The sequence below is a fragment of the Dromiciops gliroides genome, chromosome X (genome assembly GCF_019393635.1).
Source record: "Dromiciops gliroides isolate mDroGli1 chromosome X, mDroGli1.pri, whole genome shotgun sequence".
Lineage (NCBI taxonomy): Eukaryota > Metazoa > Chordata > Mammalia > Microbiotheria > Microbiotheriidae > Dromiciops > Dromiciops gliroides.
In genome coordinates, this window is record NC_057867.1 from 25,005,402 (window position 1) to 25,022,110 (window position 16,709).

The following is a 16,709-nucleotide window of genomic DNA, read 5'->3' on the forward strand; positions in this document are numbered from 1 at the left end:
TGTGTCTTTAGTCACAGCCTATTTTCCCCCTCCTTCAGCCTCCTCATGGTTGGGGGCCAATAATTCAGGCTCTGTGGATGATGGAGGCACTTCTCGGGGGGCAGTTTCCTGGGCTGGCACTGTCTCGTACTCAGAACTTTGGAGTGTCTTTGTCATGGGCCTGTGAGAAAGAAGACACAGGAAAGAGTGCATTAATGAAATAGAGACTGGAGGGAAAACTGAGGCACATCCTCTATGCTGAGCAACAGTCAAGCCCCACAACTGAATCGAGCAAAATGAGAAAGACATCTGAAAATAGAAGGAAATGGTATTTGGTATCTCAGTCAGCTGATAAACATTTATGTATCATGTTATGTTTCAGGCTGTGCTAGGTGCTAGGGAGAGTTGAGGATAAAAGACTGGAGGAAGAACTCAAGTCAATATTTAATTCAAGTCAAGAAGCAAATAGCTAAAGAGCTGGAAGGGACCTCAGGAGTCATCTAGTCCAATGCCCTCATTTTACAGAGGAGGAAACTGAGGTCCAGGGAAGAAATGACTTGCCAAAAGTCACACAGGTAGTGAACATCAGAGGCAAGATTTGAACCCAGGTCCTCTGACTCCAGAGCCAGGGCTCTTCCCACCATACTAGACAACACAAGATGCCCAGAATATCTGCCCCATATGATGTGGACTCAGTAACATCTGATGCCCCTTTCCACTATGAGAACTCCCAGAGATGGGCAGAGAATGACATTAATTATTTCACCTAGGACATGGCAGAGCTGAGATTAGAACTTAGGTCTCCTGGCTCTTTCTATAAGACTCTTTCTACTTCACCACATTGCCAATTCTACTGAATGTCTCTGGTCTAGGGTAGGACATGATGTTAACAAAAACTATCCCTTGTGTCTTATGCTAAAAATGGCCACGTTACAGAGCAATGCACTTGATGTGTGGTTAAGAAATATCTGTGTCAACAAGATTAAGAATCTTGAAGGAGGGGACAGCTAGATGGTGCAGTGGTTAAAGCACCAGCCCTGAATTCAGGAGTACGTGAGTTCAAATCCGGCCTCAGACACTTGACACTTACTAGCTGTGTGACCCTGGGCAAGTCACTTAACCCCCATTGCCTGCAAAAAAAAAAAAAGAAAAAAAGAATCTTGAAGGAAATAATGACCAAAAATATCTCTTATTGTTCCTCAAGATCAAACCCTCATCTCCTCTCTGTGTGCTCTTTTGATGGTTGATCCTCAGGCCTAAAATTCTCTTCCTCCCAACCTCTGGATTCTTAGAATTTCTGGCTTTCTTTAAAATTCAACTCAAGTGGGAGTCTTTCCTACTCTCATCAGCTTCTAGCACCTTCCTCTCTAAAATTACCTTCCCTCTGCTCTGTATTTCTTATATGTTCTGATTTATACATGCTATCTACTTCATTAAAATATAAGCTTCTTGAGGGCAGGGACTGTTTTCACTTTTTCTTTGAATCCCCAGTGCCTAACAGAGTACCTGACACACATAATAAAGCTTGTTGATTGATCAAATTTACTAGATTTCCAATTATATTATAAAGCAGTAGCCATCAAAACTACTTGGTCTAGCTTAAAAAATAAAAAGCAGACTAGTAGTATAGGCTAGATAAGCAACCCCTAGAAGCAACCAAGCATAGTAACCTAGTATTAGATAAACTCACTAACATCAATTACTAGGGGAAGGACTCTTTCTTTGACAAGAACTTCTTGGGAAAATTTAGTGCTCAGAATAGTGCCTGGCACATAGTAAATATTAATAAATGTTTATTGAGTTGAATGGAATTGAACTGGAAAGTAGTTTGGCAGAAACTCCATTTGGACCATTATCTTACACAAAATACCAAACTAAGCTCCAACTGGATAAGCGACCTTAACATAAAAGGTCACATCATTAAAAGAAAATCAGAGGAAAATGGAAGGAGAAACTTTTCCTAACAACGGCTAAGAAGAGGATTCTTAATGAAACAAGAGATAGAGATGGGCATAACAGACAAAATAGATATGTGATTACATAAAATTTAAAAAGCATTTGAATAAACAAAATCAATGCTACTAGAATCAGAAGGGAAATTATACATCAGAGAAAAATTATTGCATCAAATATTTCTGATATCCGATATACCAGAGATATTTAGGAATTAATACAAAAAATAAGGCCAAGAGTTATTTCCAAATAAATAAATGGTAAGTGGATATAAACATTTTTCAAAAGAATAAACGCAAACTATCAATATATGGAAAAATGTTCCAAATTACTAATAATAAAAAAATTAAAATTAAAATAATAACAATGCTGAAGTTTCACCTCAGACCTATTGAGTTAGCAAGTATGGTAAAGACAGAATAGTCAGTGTTGTAGAGGCTACGGTAAGACAGGCACAGTAACAGTTTCACACTTAGCACAGCTCCTGACACATAATACGTGCTTAATAAATGTTTGTTGACTTAATATACTGTTGAGAGAACTGTGAGCTGGTTCAATCATTCGGGAAAACAGTTTGGAATTATGTGAGAAAAGTTATGAAACTGTTTAGATCCTTTGACCAGTTAATGTTACTATTAGAGACATATTCCTAAAGATAGAAGGAAATGCATTTAATGGCAAAATATTCACAGAAGTAATTTTTGTGGCAGGACAAAAATGGGGGGGAAGTAGATTCCCATCAATCAGGGATTTGCTGGACAAATTGCTGTATATGAATCTAATGGAATGTGCTCTAAGAAATGACAACTGGGAAGAATTCAGAGAAATGTACATGAATTGATGCAGAAGGAAGTAATCAGAGCCAGGAAAACCACATCCATAATGACCACAAAACACAGAGCCAAACCACACAGTATGTTACAGTACATTACGGAACTCAGAGCGATCTAATGCAATCTTGACTCCTGATGATGGAATGTGCCTCCCACCTTGAGACAAAGCAGTGATAGAACACAGTTATGAAATCAGGCATGTGCTTATCGGGCATTATCAACGTGTCAGAGGATCTTGCTTAGCAGATGATCCCATTACAAATGCTGGTGGGGCAAGTTATTGGGAAATAACAATGATATAACAAAAAAAAAAGATAAAAATCTTTTTCAAGACAACAAGTAACTACCAGAGTCAGGTAACAATAGAAAAACTCTTACTGCATCTCCTTTGTGATCCCTTTTCTTTTCTTGGACTTGAACTTTGTCATGAAAAACCAAACAATCAAGCAGATGATGATGGCTGTCAGAAGGGCTCCGATCAGTGCCCCAGCAATGATGCCTGCTTCTGAATCTAGAGTGGGAAAAGTCTTGTCAATAGTCATGAACCTTCAAGCTAGAGAGTGATCATCAGCATCTGGGGTGCTGAGGGACTCGTGAACTGGAGGGATGCCTGAATAGCAGACAGGAAGGAGAATCTCCCTCTTCTGCTACTCTGTACTGGGGCCATGCATGATGAACCTGGTTCTTCTAGCACTTGTGTATCCTGTGCTGTATATGCCATTATTTGGTCCTTTATTATATCATCTGCAGCTTCTCAGCTGCAGGGCATACTCTGACCTTGTCCGGGGCTAGGATCCTTCTCTTGCTTTTCTCACTGTTCCCATGATGGTTCTAGCTGTGAAGTAATAGGGAACAGGGGCAGCTAGGTGGCGCAGTGGATAAAGCATCGGCCCTGGATTCAGGAGGACCTGAGTTCAAATCCAGCTTCAGACACTTGACACTTACTAGCTGTGCGACCTTGGGCAAGTCACTAAACCCCCATTACCCCGCAAAAAAAGAAAGAAAGAAAGAAAGAAAGAAAGAAAGAAAGAAAGAAGTAATAGGGAACAGACCTCATAAGATAGATGATAGAATCATAGTTCTAGAGCTGGAAGGCACCTCAGAGGCCAGCCAGTCTGACCTTTTCATTTTACAGAAGAGGAAACTGAGACTCAAGGGGGAGAAGTGATTGAAACAAGGTCACATAAGCATTAGGTGACAGAGACAGGATTTGAACCCAGATCCTCTGACTCCAAATTCAGTTGTCTTTCTACCATACCATGCTGCCTCTCCCCTTTCTAGGCTGCTTCAGTTTCTTCCTCTATATCACGAGGGGTTGGGCCAGAGAGATGGCCTCTAAGGGTCCTTCTTCTGGCATTAGGATTCATGGCATGGAGGTAGAGTCAGCTTCCTCCAGTTTGAGAAATTGGGATATGAAGAAAGCTGGGTGGCTTCACTCAAGTACCTCCCATTTCCTTTGGATATGATGAGAGGAAACAGAAGGGAAACCCAGACAGAGATAATGGAGGGGATTCTGATTTCATGTGTCTGGGCCTAACAATGAATGGAGAGGCAGCAAGGCCCAATGGGTAGAGGGCAAGCCTTAGAGTAGTTGGGAAAACCAGCCTCTGATTAATATTGGGTGCCCAACCCTGGGCCAGGCACTGAACTTTCAGTGTTCCAGGTTACTCTAAAAGATCATCAATTGCAGTTGAGCTGTAGACTCGTGGAGGGGACTCCATTCAAGCCTCTACCTCAGCAGCTCGCACTGATGAAATCCAAGGTTGGAATCCCCAGACAAGAACAAAACAGGGAAATAAAACAAGAGAAGCCAGAGAGGGGCCAGGCATCCATCTGGGGGTCCATGAGAATCCATTTGCTTGAGATGGCCCACACCAAAGGTCACAAGCAGGACCCAGCTTATTTAGACAACTATCAACTCACGTCCTATGGTGAGATCGATCTCGCAGGAGCTGTTCCCAAGATTGTTGCTGGCAATGCAGCGGTAGTGGCCTTTCTCAAAGGTGGTCAGATTGCTGATAACCAAAAGTCCAGTCGTTGGATCTGTCAAAAACAGGAGAGGCACTTTTGATCTACTTGATATGTAGAACTTTTCATCTATTTTGATATGTAGAACAGACCTACACAGATGAGCAAATAAATAGCAATGCTTCAACATGATTCAGTTCTGCAGATTTTTAGTATGTGCCTACTCAGTGTTAAGTGAAGACAAGAAATAGTATCTCCCCTCAGGGAGTTTCCAGTCAATTGGATCTGGATGGAGATGGCTGGACCTGTTTAGGAATGGATGGTGAGTTGTGGTATGGCACATCCAATGCCTGCTCATCCTTAAAGCCCTAGCTCCAATAACACTTCTTCTAGGCCATTGACACTCAACTCAACAAGCTTTAATTAAGTTTCTCTACAAGAACTAAAACAAAAGTGTCCAGACCCTCAAGAGCTTACCTTCTCCTGAGAGGAAAAAATGTAGACTCAAGAAAGTCCTTACAAAATATACAGGATTGGGGCAGCTAGCTGGTGCAGTGGATAAAGCATTGGCCCTGGATTCAGGAGGACCTGAGTTCAAATCCAGCCTCAGACACTTGACACTTACGAGCTGTGTGACCCTGGGCAAGTCACTTAACCCTCATTGCCCCACCAAAAAACAAAAACAAAAAAATATACCGGGTGTCCCAAAACTCTTAGTGAAGCTTAAAACTGGGTCAGTTCTGCCAAATGGGTTGCTAATGAACCCTGGAATGGCTGTCCTGTTCCTCTCTGGGATCTTTTGCTTTATTTTTCTATTTAAGGGAAACAAAGTTTAAGCTTATTAAATCTTTAAACTGCACTGAGACTTTTGGAACACCCTATATATAAAGTAAATACAACGTAATTGAGAGAAAGGGAGATCATTAACAATGAGGGGCATCCAAAAAGGGCTCATGTAGGAGATGGCACTTGAACTGAGCCTTGAAGGGAATAAGAGTTCCATGAGGTGGAGGTGAGGAGGTAAGAAATGGAATGCTATGTACAGGAAATAGGAAGTAGACCAGCTTGGCTATAACATTGATTATGTAAAGAGTAAACCTGTAAACATAGGTTGGAGGCAGACTGTGAAGGGCTGTAAAAGCCAATCAATTATCCTAGAGGTAAGAGGGAGCCATTGAGGCTTCTTGAGAAGATTAGTAACATCTTTAGACCTACCCTTTGGGAATATCAATTGGTAGATTGGAGAGGTGGGGCGGGGGAAGGATGGATTGATGCTAAGCACTGGGAATAGAAATTAAAAAACAAAGATAGTCCCTGCTTTCAAGGAGTTTACAATCTAAAGGGGGAAACAGCATACTTAGGAGAGTGTGGCCAAGGAAGCTTTCCTTCAGAAAGTTACAGAGATGGTGAATGGGACCACTGGAAAATAGATTGACATATCCCATCCAGGAACAATAGCTGAGTTGATTTGATCATGGTTCATGGTTCCAGTACTGTAGAGTGGTGGGGAATGGGGGTTATGGGGAAGGTATGGGCATTTGTAGGGGTTGGTCCTTGGCAAGTCTGGGTTGCTAGATGTGAGAGGCTTGGTGCTGAAGCCCTCAAGTTTTTGGAGGGTTGAAGTATCATTAATATGCTCACTATCCCTTATCACCAAAGGCAGAGGGATCTCCAAACCCAGCTTAAATGTTGAAAGGGGTATCTCTCCCTTTGAGCTCCCCTTGGAACCTTTTGTTAGTGCGTATTTTATGGCACTTTTCCATTCTACTGTGAGAAAAAAATTATTAATAACCAATATCTTCGGCGACCAAGTGATCCACCCTTCTTTCTTAGTCCTTATCCCCTCCCCCCTCCAAAGGCAAGTTCTCCTTGAAAGTAAGATTCATTGGGGCCAAACCAGAACCAAGCTTACAAAGGAGTATTGGGTGGAGACAGATCCTTTTGGCCCAGATTGAGAATGCCCCAAGTCCAGATACACCCTTTGGTCATACTATAAATTGGACCCATCCTCAAAGCAACCCGACCCTAAACTAGACTAGAAACCAGTGGGCCTCCAGGTATGGTGCAGAGGAGGCAGGCCACATTAGCCTATGTGTCACCATCCTCTTTGGGCCCACAAATCACAGTAGACCGAGATCCAAAGAGCTATTACTCAGTACTGGAGAAAGTGGCCACATGACACCATTTATTGAGTTCTAGGCTCAGACAATACTCACTGTATTGTTCTTTCACAGGTTTGACGGTGTCTTCCTCCACTTTAAACCACTGGTACACAGGGTATGGCATCCCTTCAGCAGAATAGCAGGAAAGTGAGATGGCATGCTCAGCTTCCGGGGTCCCTCTGATGGTACAAAAAGGCTTTGAAGGTTTGACTGGAAGGCAATAACAAAGAGTAAAAGTTTACTAGGAGGGTGGCAGTTTGTGACAATTGTCTTCTCTTACCCATTTCCCAAAGGGTACTTCTTTGATATTTCCAAAAACTCCCTTGGCAATTTCTGTAAGGTCCCCCCCAATGACTGTAGGATGTGTCAACTAATGAAGGTCTTCCTTGAGGTTCAGATATACTGCCTCTTGATTCTAGCTCCCCACAGATTTTTTTTCAGGGCAATAAGAGTGAAGTGACTTGCCCAGGGTCACACAGCTAATAAGTGTCAACTGTCTGAGGTCAGATTTGAACTCACATCCATGGCCAGTGCTCTATCCACTGCGTCACCTAGCTGCCCTTGCCCAGGGTCACACAGGTAGTCTCTGAGGCTGGATTTGAACTCAGGAAGATGAGTCTTTCTGACTCCAGGTCTGGCATTCTATCCACTGCAGCACCACCTAGTGGCCTACAGATAGGCCCTGAGTCTCTAGGAATCCTCATTTAAAAAACAAAGACGTCCATAGGCACCAGACTGCCAAGAGGCACAGAAAGGTTACAGACCCTTAGGGGGAGCTACTTTGTGTGGCAGTTAGGACTTGAACCCAGGTCTTTGTGACTCTGGCCTAGGCTCCCTATCCATCATCAATGGTGTCAAACTCAAATAGAAATCGATCCTTGCAGGCTGCACATTTACTTAGAAAAACACAAATTACCATTATCTATGTTGTATTTTATTTTAATTTACCTTGTTAAACATTTCCCAATGAAATTTTAATCTGGTTGGGCCCCACTAGGGAGTTTTGTAGGCTTTGAGTTTGAAACCTCTGTAGCACCTCATGTTGCCTCATCCTGAGAGGGTTTAAACAGATCAAAAATTATTTCCATTTCTTTTTACATGTTTCCCATTAGAATACAAGCTTCTTGGGGGTAGAGATGGCTTTCTTTTTACTTCTATTTGTATTCCCAGAGTTTAGCATCCTGGGCAAGTCACTTCACCCTGTCTGCCTCAGTTCCCTCATCTGTCAAATGAGCTAGAGAAGGAAATGGCAAACCACTCCAGTAGCCCTGACAAGAAAACCCCAAATGGGGTCACAAAAAGTTGTACATGACTGAAAAACAATTGAAAAACAGCAACTGACACATAGTAAGCACTTAATAAATGCTTGTTCACTGACTGATTATAAGGCTTTGAAATTTACAAAATACCTTTCACACTAAAACCTCCCATGGCAGACCCTATCAATGTTATCATCCCCATCTTCCAGATGAAATTCTGAGACTTGAAGTCCCTTGGGGGTGGTCACACAGTTCATTGTGTGAGGTGAGATTTGCACCCAAGTCTCCTGCTCCAAAGCTAGTACTTGTTCTATTAAAACACATTTGTCTCTCCTAGACCCTGATCAACAGGGCTTCCCTTGTTCTGTTGGGGCAGGACTACCAGTAGTGCCTGCCAAATCTCCCTTCCCTCCTTCTCAGTTTCCCGCCAAGCCTCAGGATAATTTGTAAGACCTGGTGCTAGTATGGTTCATTTGTGTGGGTTGGAGCCCAGAGGGAGTGAGAGGAATTGGAAAGACTAGTGGAAAAGACTAAGGGTGGAAGGGGTTGACTTGAGTCCTGAGCCAGGGAAGAGATGAATTGAAGCAAGTTACCCCAAAGGGATTAGAAGTGAAATGAGAAAGGATTTCTAGCTGAGAAAGAAAAATCAGGAAGTCTTAACAACTATGCAGGCCTGACTATAGACCGGACTGAGCTAGAAATGACTAGCCCAAAGACATATTGGCCCAGCTCTTTCCATCTTCTTACAAGTAACAAACTTCCTATATATGTTCTTTGTTGTTGTTCAGTCCTGTCTGACTCTTTGTCAGACAGGGGTTTTCTTGGCAAAGATATTAGAGTGGTTTGCCATTTCCTTCTCCAGCTCATTTTTGTTTGTTTTGTTTCTTGGGTTTTTTTGTGAGGCAATTGGGGTTAAGTGACTTGCCCAAGGTCACACAGCTAGTAAGTGTTAAGTGTCTGAGGCCGAATTTGAACTCAGGTACTCCAGACTCCAGGGCCGGTGCTCTATCCACTGCGCCACCTAGCCGCCCCCTTCTCCAGCTCATTTTACAGATGAGGAAACTGAGGCAAACAGGGTGAATTGACTTGCCCAGGATCACACAGCTAGTCAGTATCTGAGGTTGGTTTTGAACTTTAGCTCCAGGCCCAGCACTCTATCCACTGTAGTACTACCTAGCTACAAATTGTTAACAATGTTTGCAAGGGAACTAAGGATGAATAGATATAAGAGTTATAAAGTGTCAGGTTCTGCTATTCCTGGAATGGGGAAGGGAAAAAAACAAGCATTTATTATGGGCTAGACACTGTGCTTAGTGCTTTGGGAGATTTTTGGCAGGTAGGGACATGAACCACATAGATCAGGTCCATGTCATTGTAGAACTCTGTTTCTGAGAGATGGGTTCCACCAGCATTATAAGTACCTAATTTTGCTCCTGAGGACAAGAATATCAAATCATTTCCTTCCCTTACCTGATGGCCTGGTATGACGCAGAAAAATAGTGCCTTGTCAGACTCTCCCTTGGAAAAGCTCTAGTTTACCCAAATAAGGAGGTGCCTGGAACCCCAAGGAAAGAGGAAGGCAGATACAAAGGAAAGAAGTCTGGGGACATGAGTTCAAAAGTTCTGCCTGTGTGACCTTGAGCAAATCACTTCACCTCTCTTGGCTTCAATTTCTTAATCTTCTAGTATGAGAGTCTTCTGATTCTAAGGAGAAGAAAAGGGGTTCCTGGCTGGGTAGTAAGGTGGCCCAGAACTAGAACCCTCATCTCATGGCTCTCAGAAAGCCAAGGATCTTTCCATCTGGGGCACTTTCTACTCTTTTCTGAGTGGGCCAATGAAATGGCAGAGGTTTCATCAAAGTTCCCTAGGCACTCTCTTCTCCATTCTTTCTCAATGATCCCTTCAGTTTCCATGGCTTTAATAGTCATGTCTGTGCAGATGACTCCATACCTAACCTCCTTCTTGACCTATAGTCATGTGTCACAACTGCTTGCTGGACATCTCCACCTCGGGGGTCCCACTGACATCTCTGCTTCAATATTCCCTAAGCAGAACTCATTGTTTCCCAAGCCTGCTCCTCCTCCACACTTGCTTGTTCATGTTGAGGGCATGAGGGCATGAGGGCACCATTCTTCTAGTCACCCAGATTTGTAAGCTCAGGATCATCCATGACTATTCTCTCTCTATCAAAGCACTTAGTAGAATGCCTGGTACACAGTAGGTGCATTATAAATGTGGATTCCCTTTCTTCTCCCTTCTATCAGTCCCTATACATGATTGGAGGCAGCTAGGTAGCACAGTGGACAGAGCACTGGCCCTAGATTCAAGAGGATATGAGTTCAAATTGGGTCTCAGATATTTGACACTTATAGGCTGTATGACCCTGGGCAAGTCACTTCACCCTGATTGTCTCAAACATCCGGGACCATCTCCAGTTGTTCTGATAAAAATATCTTGCCCCTGGACCCAGATGGCTCTGGAGGGAGAGAGTGAGGTTGGTGACTTTGCATAGCCCTCCCTCCACGTAAATCCAGTTTACCGCAAGTCATGACATCACCCCAATATCATGGTCCTCTTCTAGAACAAAGGAAAACAACAATACATGATCACTTGGCAAGTCACTTCTAGCCTCTGTCTCCTCAATATGGCCATTATCCTGTCTTAGACTCTCATCAACTTTCTTCTGACCTATTGCAGCAGGATTTTAATTAGACAGACAGTCAATAAGCACTTGTTAAGTGCCTACTATGTGTCAGCGCTGCTCTGCTTGATTTCACCTTAGGAACAACATGCTCTGCCTCCCAGGATAAGTTGATCACTTGAAATCTCATCATCACAGGTTTGGAAACTCTCTACACTTTTGCAACTCACCTTCAGTTGTGTCTCCCCTGATTGGAAGGCTGGAGGGTGGAGCACTAAACTTTTCCCTACACCTTCCCTTCTAAAGGACTTACAACCTTCCTGGTAACTCCATTCTCTATAGGTAGCTCTATTTGGCTTTCACATTCACTCCTTTCAGCTTTCTTTTACTTGTTGTCTTCCTCCATTAGATTGAAAGCTCCTTGAGAACAGGGACTGTCTCTTTTTTCTTATGTGTATTCCCAGTGCTTAGCATAGTACCTAATACACAGTAGGTGCTTAATAAATGTTTATTGAATTGAATTGTTAAGCCCTAGGAATAAAAAGAAAAGCAAAACCAATCCTGTTCTCATCTGGGCACAACAGTTTAGAAAGTAAATTGATAAACTGGGGAGCAACCAAAAAAGGGTGACCGCAATGGCGAAGTGCCAGCTAGATGGCACTATAGTGGATAGAGCACTGGTTTTGGACTCAGGAAGATTCATCTTCCTGGTTCCAGTCCAGTCTCAGACATATCCTAGCTGTATGACCCTAAGCAAGTCACAAATCCCTGTTTATCTCAAGATTCTCATCTATAAAATGAGCTGGAGAGGAAATGGCAAACTACTCCAGGATCTTTGCCAAGAAATCCCCCTTCCCAGAAAGGGGTCACAAAGAGTCAGACTCGACAGAAACCGACTAAACAAAGAATGATGGAGGTCCTCGAGTCCATGCTGTATGATTAGAGGTCAAAGGAGATGTTTAACCTAGAGAATATTAGTGGGGTATGGGGAAGGGAGACACAGCAGCCATCCCCAAACATTTGGTTTATTCCACTTGATCCCTGAAGAAACAGTTAGGTGGCACTGTGGATAGATCACTGGACATAAAGTCTGTAAGACAAGTTCAAATGTAGTCCCAAACTTTTACTAGCTGTGTAACCCTAAGCAAGTCACTTTGTTTTTATTATTTTGTTTGTTTATTTTTTGTGGGGCAATGAGGGTTAAGTGACTTGCCCAGGATCACTTGACACAGCCAGTGTCAAGTGTCTGAGGCCAAATTTGAACTCAGGTCCTCCTGAATCCAGGGCCGGTGCTTTATCCACTGTGCCACCTAGCTGCCCCGAGATTTTTTTAAGTGACTTGCTGGTGCAGGTAGGCAGTACTGCAGTTGGATAAAGCACCGGACCAGGATTCAGGAGGACCTGAGTTCAAATCCGGCCTCAGACACGTGACACTTACTAACTGTGTGAGCTTGGGCAAGTCACTTAACCCTCATTGCTCCACCCCCTGAAAAAAAAAATCTCTATTTGCCACAGTTTCCTCAACTGTAAAATAAGGATAATAATAGCACCTACCTCCCAAGATGTTGTGAGGGTCAAATGCAATAATAAAATGACTTTGCATAGTCTCTCCCTCCCTTCCTCCCTTGACCCCCTCTTTAAGAAGGCAAGCAATCTGATACAGGTTATACACATGAAGTCATACAAAACATATTTCCATGTTAATCATATTATGAAAGAAAAGATGCACCAAAATGAAAAAAAAGAAAATAGTTTGCTTCCATCTGTCTTCAGATTCCACCAGTTCTTTCTTTGGTGATGGATAGCATGTTTCATCATAAGTTCTTCAGACTTGGATCATTGTATTGCTGAGAACAGAGAAATCATTCACAGTTGATCATTGTCCAATATTGCTGGTACTGTTTACAATGTTCTCATAGTTCTGCTCATCTCACTCAGTTTCTCTAAAATCTGCCTGCTCATCATTTCTTCACATTGATTTTTTTAAAACTTTGTGTTCTGGGGGCGGCTAGGTGGTGCAGTGGATAAGGCACTGGCCCTGGATTCAGGAGGACCTGAGTTCAAATCTGGCCTCAGACACTTGACACTTACTAGCTGTGTGACCCTGGGCAAGTCACTTAACCCTCATTGCCCCACAAAAACAAAAAACAAAAAACTTTGTGTTATAAATTTTCTTCCTCTCTTCCTTCTCACCCCTCCCTATGGAACCATGCAACTCAATATAAGCCATACATGTGCAGTTATGCCAAAGATTTTCACATTAGTCAAGTTGTGAAAGAAAATAGATAGAATAACTTTTTTCTTTTTTAGAATAATTTTAGAAAGAGGAACTAGCAAATAAAATTATACTTCAATCTGTATTCAAATACCATCAATTCTTCCTCTGTTGATGGTTGGCATTTTTCATAATTCTTTGTGATAGCATCCTGCTCATCATTTCTTTCAGTTACTATTTCTAACTGTATTACCCTCTGTCCTATTCCCTCCCCTTGATATTTACTCTATTTTCTATCTTTTTTCATCCTATCCATCCTCAAAATTGTTTTGCTTTTTACTGCCCCCTTCCTTCCTTCCTTCCTTCCTTCCTTCCTTCCTTCCTTCCTTCCTTCCTTCCTTCCTTCCTTCCTTCCTTCCTTCCTTCCTTCCTTCCTTCCTTCCTTCACCTCTCCCCCCCTTTTCCCTTTTCCCCTTTCCCTTCCCACTTTCCCTCAGGGCAAAATATATTATTATACCCGCTTGTGTATTTATGTTATTCCCTCTTCGAGCCAATTCTGATGAAAGTAAGGCTCACTAACTCCCCCACTCCTTCCCCATCTTTCCCTCCACTCCATAAGCTTTTTCTGGTTTCTTTTATGTGAGCTATTTTACACCTGTCCCCTCTCCCTTTCCCTTTCTGCCAGTGCATTCCTCTTACCTCTTAACTTTATTTTAAAGATGTTATCATGGGTCAGCTAGGTGACACAGTGGACAAAGCACCAGCCTTGGACCCAGGAGGCCCCGAGCCCAAATCCAGCCCCAGACATAAGCCATCCCACCCTGACTGCCCCACAAAAAAAAAAAAACCAAGGATAAATGCTTTACAGATATCATCCCTTCATATTCAATTCACACCTGTGCCCTCTGTCTAAGTATATTCCTTTCAGCTGCCCTAATACTGATAAATTTCTTATGAGTTGGAAGTATTCTCTTCTCATGTAAGAATGTAAACAGTTTAACCTTTTAATGCCCCTCATGATTTCTTTTTCCTTTTTACCTTTTTATGCTTCTCTAGAGTCTTGTATTTGAAAGCCAAATTTTCCATTCAGTTCAGGTCTTTTCATCACAAATGCCTGAAAGTCCTCTTTTTCATTGAAGTCCCATTTTTCCCCTGAAAGATTATATTCAGTTTTGCTGCATAGGTGATTTTAGGTTGTAGTCCCAGTTCCTTGGCCCTATAGAATATCATATTCCATGCCTTCCAGTCCTTTAATGTAGAAGCTGCTAGATCTTGTGTTATCCTGACTGTGGCTCCATAGTATTTGAATTCATTTTTTCTCTGCTTGTCATTTCTTATAGCACAATAGTATTCCATCACAATCATATCCAACAACTTGTTCAGCCATTCTTCAATTGATGGACAATCTCCTCAATTTCCAATACAAAAGAGCTGCTATAATTATTTTTGTACATACAGGTCCTTTTCCTTTTTGTTATTTTTGGGTTTTGTCTCTTTGGATGCAGACCTAGTAGTGGTATTGCTAGGTCAGAGAGTATGTATGGTTTTATAGCCCTTTGGGCTTAGTTCCAAACTGTTCTCCAGAATGATTGAATCAGTATAAAATTTCACCAACAGTGCATTAAGGTCTCAATTTTCCCACATCCCCTCCAATTTTTGTTATTTTCCTTTTCTGTCTAATTAGTCAAGTTGTTTAAATTTGCATTTCTTTAATCAATAGTGATTTAGATAATTTTTACTGTAGAGTTATAGCTAGCTTTGATTACTTTGTCTGAAAACTGCCTGTTCATATCCTTTGACCATTTATGAATTGAGGAATGGATCTTATTTTTACAAATTTGACTCAGTTCTCTATTTGAAAAATTAGGTCTTTATCAGAGAAACCTGCTGTAAATTTTTTTCACAAATATGGTCACTCTGTATTTCCCTCCATCCTATCCCTTGCCCCGTTTATCCTGCTCTCTTTTTTCTTTCACCTAGTACATTCTCAAAAGCATTTTGCTTCTTTTACTTACCCAAATCCACCTTCCCTTCCATCAACCTCCCTTCTCTCATCCACTTTCCCTCCTAATTTCCTGTACAGTAGGATAGATTTCTATACCCAACTGAGTGTGTATGTTATTCCCTGTTTGAGCCAATTCTGATGTAAGGTTCACTAGCTCCTCTCAACTTCCCTATGTTCCCCTCCAATGTAAAAGCTCTTTCACACTTTTTTTATGTGAGACAATTTAACCCATTCTACCTCTCTATTTCCTCTTCTCCCAGTGCATTCCTCTTTCCCATCCCTTAATTTTATTTTTTAGATTATCATCCCATCATATTCAATTCAAACCAATGCCCTCTGTCTATATATTTAAATTCTAAATTCTTCTAACTACCCAAGTAATGACAAAGTTTTTAGGAGTTATAAGTATCATTTCCCCATGTAGGAATGTAAATAGTTTAACCTTATTGAATCCTTTCTCATTTCTCTTTCCTGTTTACCTTTTTATGCTTTTCTTAAGTTTTGTATTTGAAAGTCAAAACTTCTATTTGGCTCAGGTCTTTCCATCAGGAATTCTTGAATATCCTCTATTTTATTGAATGCCCTTACCCCTCCCTGAAGGATTATCCTCAGTTTTACTGGGTAGGTGATTCTTGATTGTAATTTTAGCTCCTTTGCCCTCTTAAATATCATATTCCAAGCCTTCCAATCCTTTCACGTAGGAGCTGCTAAATCTTGTGTGATCCTGACTGTGGATCCATAATATATATTTTTTTGTTTTTGCAGGGCAATGAGGGTTAAGTGATGTGCCCAGGGTCACACAGCTAGTTAAGTGTCAAGTGTCTGAGGTCAGATTTGAACTCAGGGAGTCCTGAATCCAGGGCTGGTGCTTTATTCGCTGTGTCACCTAGCTGCCCCGATCCATAATATTTTAATTGTTTCTTTCTTGCTGCTTTCAATTTTTTCTCCTTGACCTGGGAGCTCTGGAATTTTGGCTATAATATTCCTGGGAATTTTCCTTTGGGGATCTCTTTCAGGAGGTGAGCAATGGATTCTTTCTATTTCTATTTTACCCGCTGGTTCTAGAATATCAGGGTAGTTTTCCTTGATAATTTTTTGAAAGATGATGTCTAGAATCTTTTTTTGATCATGGCTTTCAGGTAGTCCAATAATTTTAAAATTATCTCCCCTGGATCTATTTTCCAGGTCAGTTGTTTTTCCAGTGAGTTTTTCACATTGGCTTCTATTTTTTCATTCTTTTGATTTTGTTTTATTATTTCTTGATATATCATAAAATTATTCATTCCATTTACCCAATTATAATTTTTAAGGACTTATTTTCTTCAGTGAGCTTTTGTACCATCTTTTCCATTTAACTAATCCTGCTTTTCAAGGCATTCATTTCTTCATTGGATTTTTGTACCTCTTTTATCATTTGGCCTAGTCCGTTTTTTTTTCCTTTCAGGGCAATGAGGGTTAAGTGACTTGCCCAGGATCACACAGTTAGTAAGTGTCAAATGTCTGAGGCCAGATTTGAATTCAGGTCCTCCTGCTAGTCAGTTTTTTAAGTTGTTTATTTTCTTCAGTATTTTTTTGTGCCTCTTTACCAAACTGTTGACTTTGTTCATGAATTCTTTGCATACTCTCATTTCTCTTCCAAATTTTTCCTCTACCTCTGTTACTTGATTTTTAAAATCTTTTTTGAGTTCTTACAT

The 16,709-nt window shown here is 41.4% G+C and overlaps 1 protein-coding gene across 1 annotated transcript in view; it reads right to left on the reverse strand.

Moving 5' to 3' along the window:
- Positions 1 to 18: 18 nt before the first annotated feature.
- Positions 19 to 16,709, reverse strand: part of VSIG1 (V-set and immunoglobulin domain containing 1) — a 37,907-nt gene continuing 21,216 nt past the window's right edge. The window contains exons 5-8 of the mRNA XM_043973574.1: positions 6,950 to 7,105; positions 4,689 to 4,808; positions 3,144 to 3,276; positions 19 to 160 (exon numbers count right to left, since the gene is read on the reverse strand). Of these exons, the coding sequence (XP_043829509.1) occupies positions 19 to 160; positions 3,144 to 3,276; positions 4,689 to 4,808; positions 6,950 to 7,105 (551 nt within the window). The remainder of the gene's footprint in view (positions 161 to 3,143; positions 3,277 to 4,688; positions 4,809 to 6,949; positions 7,106 to 16,709) is intronic.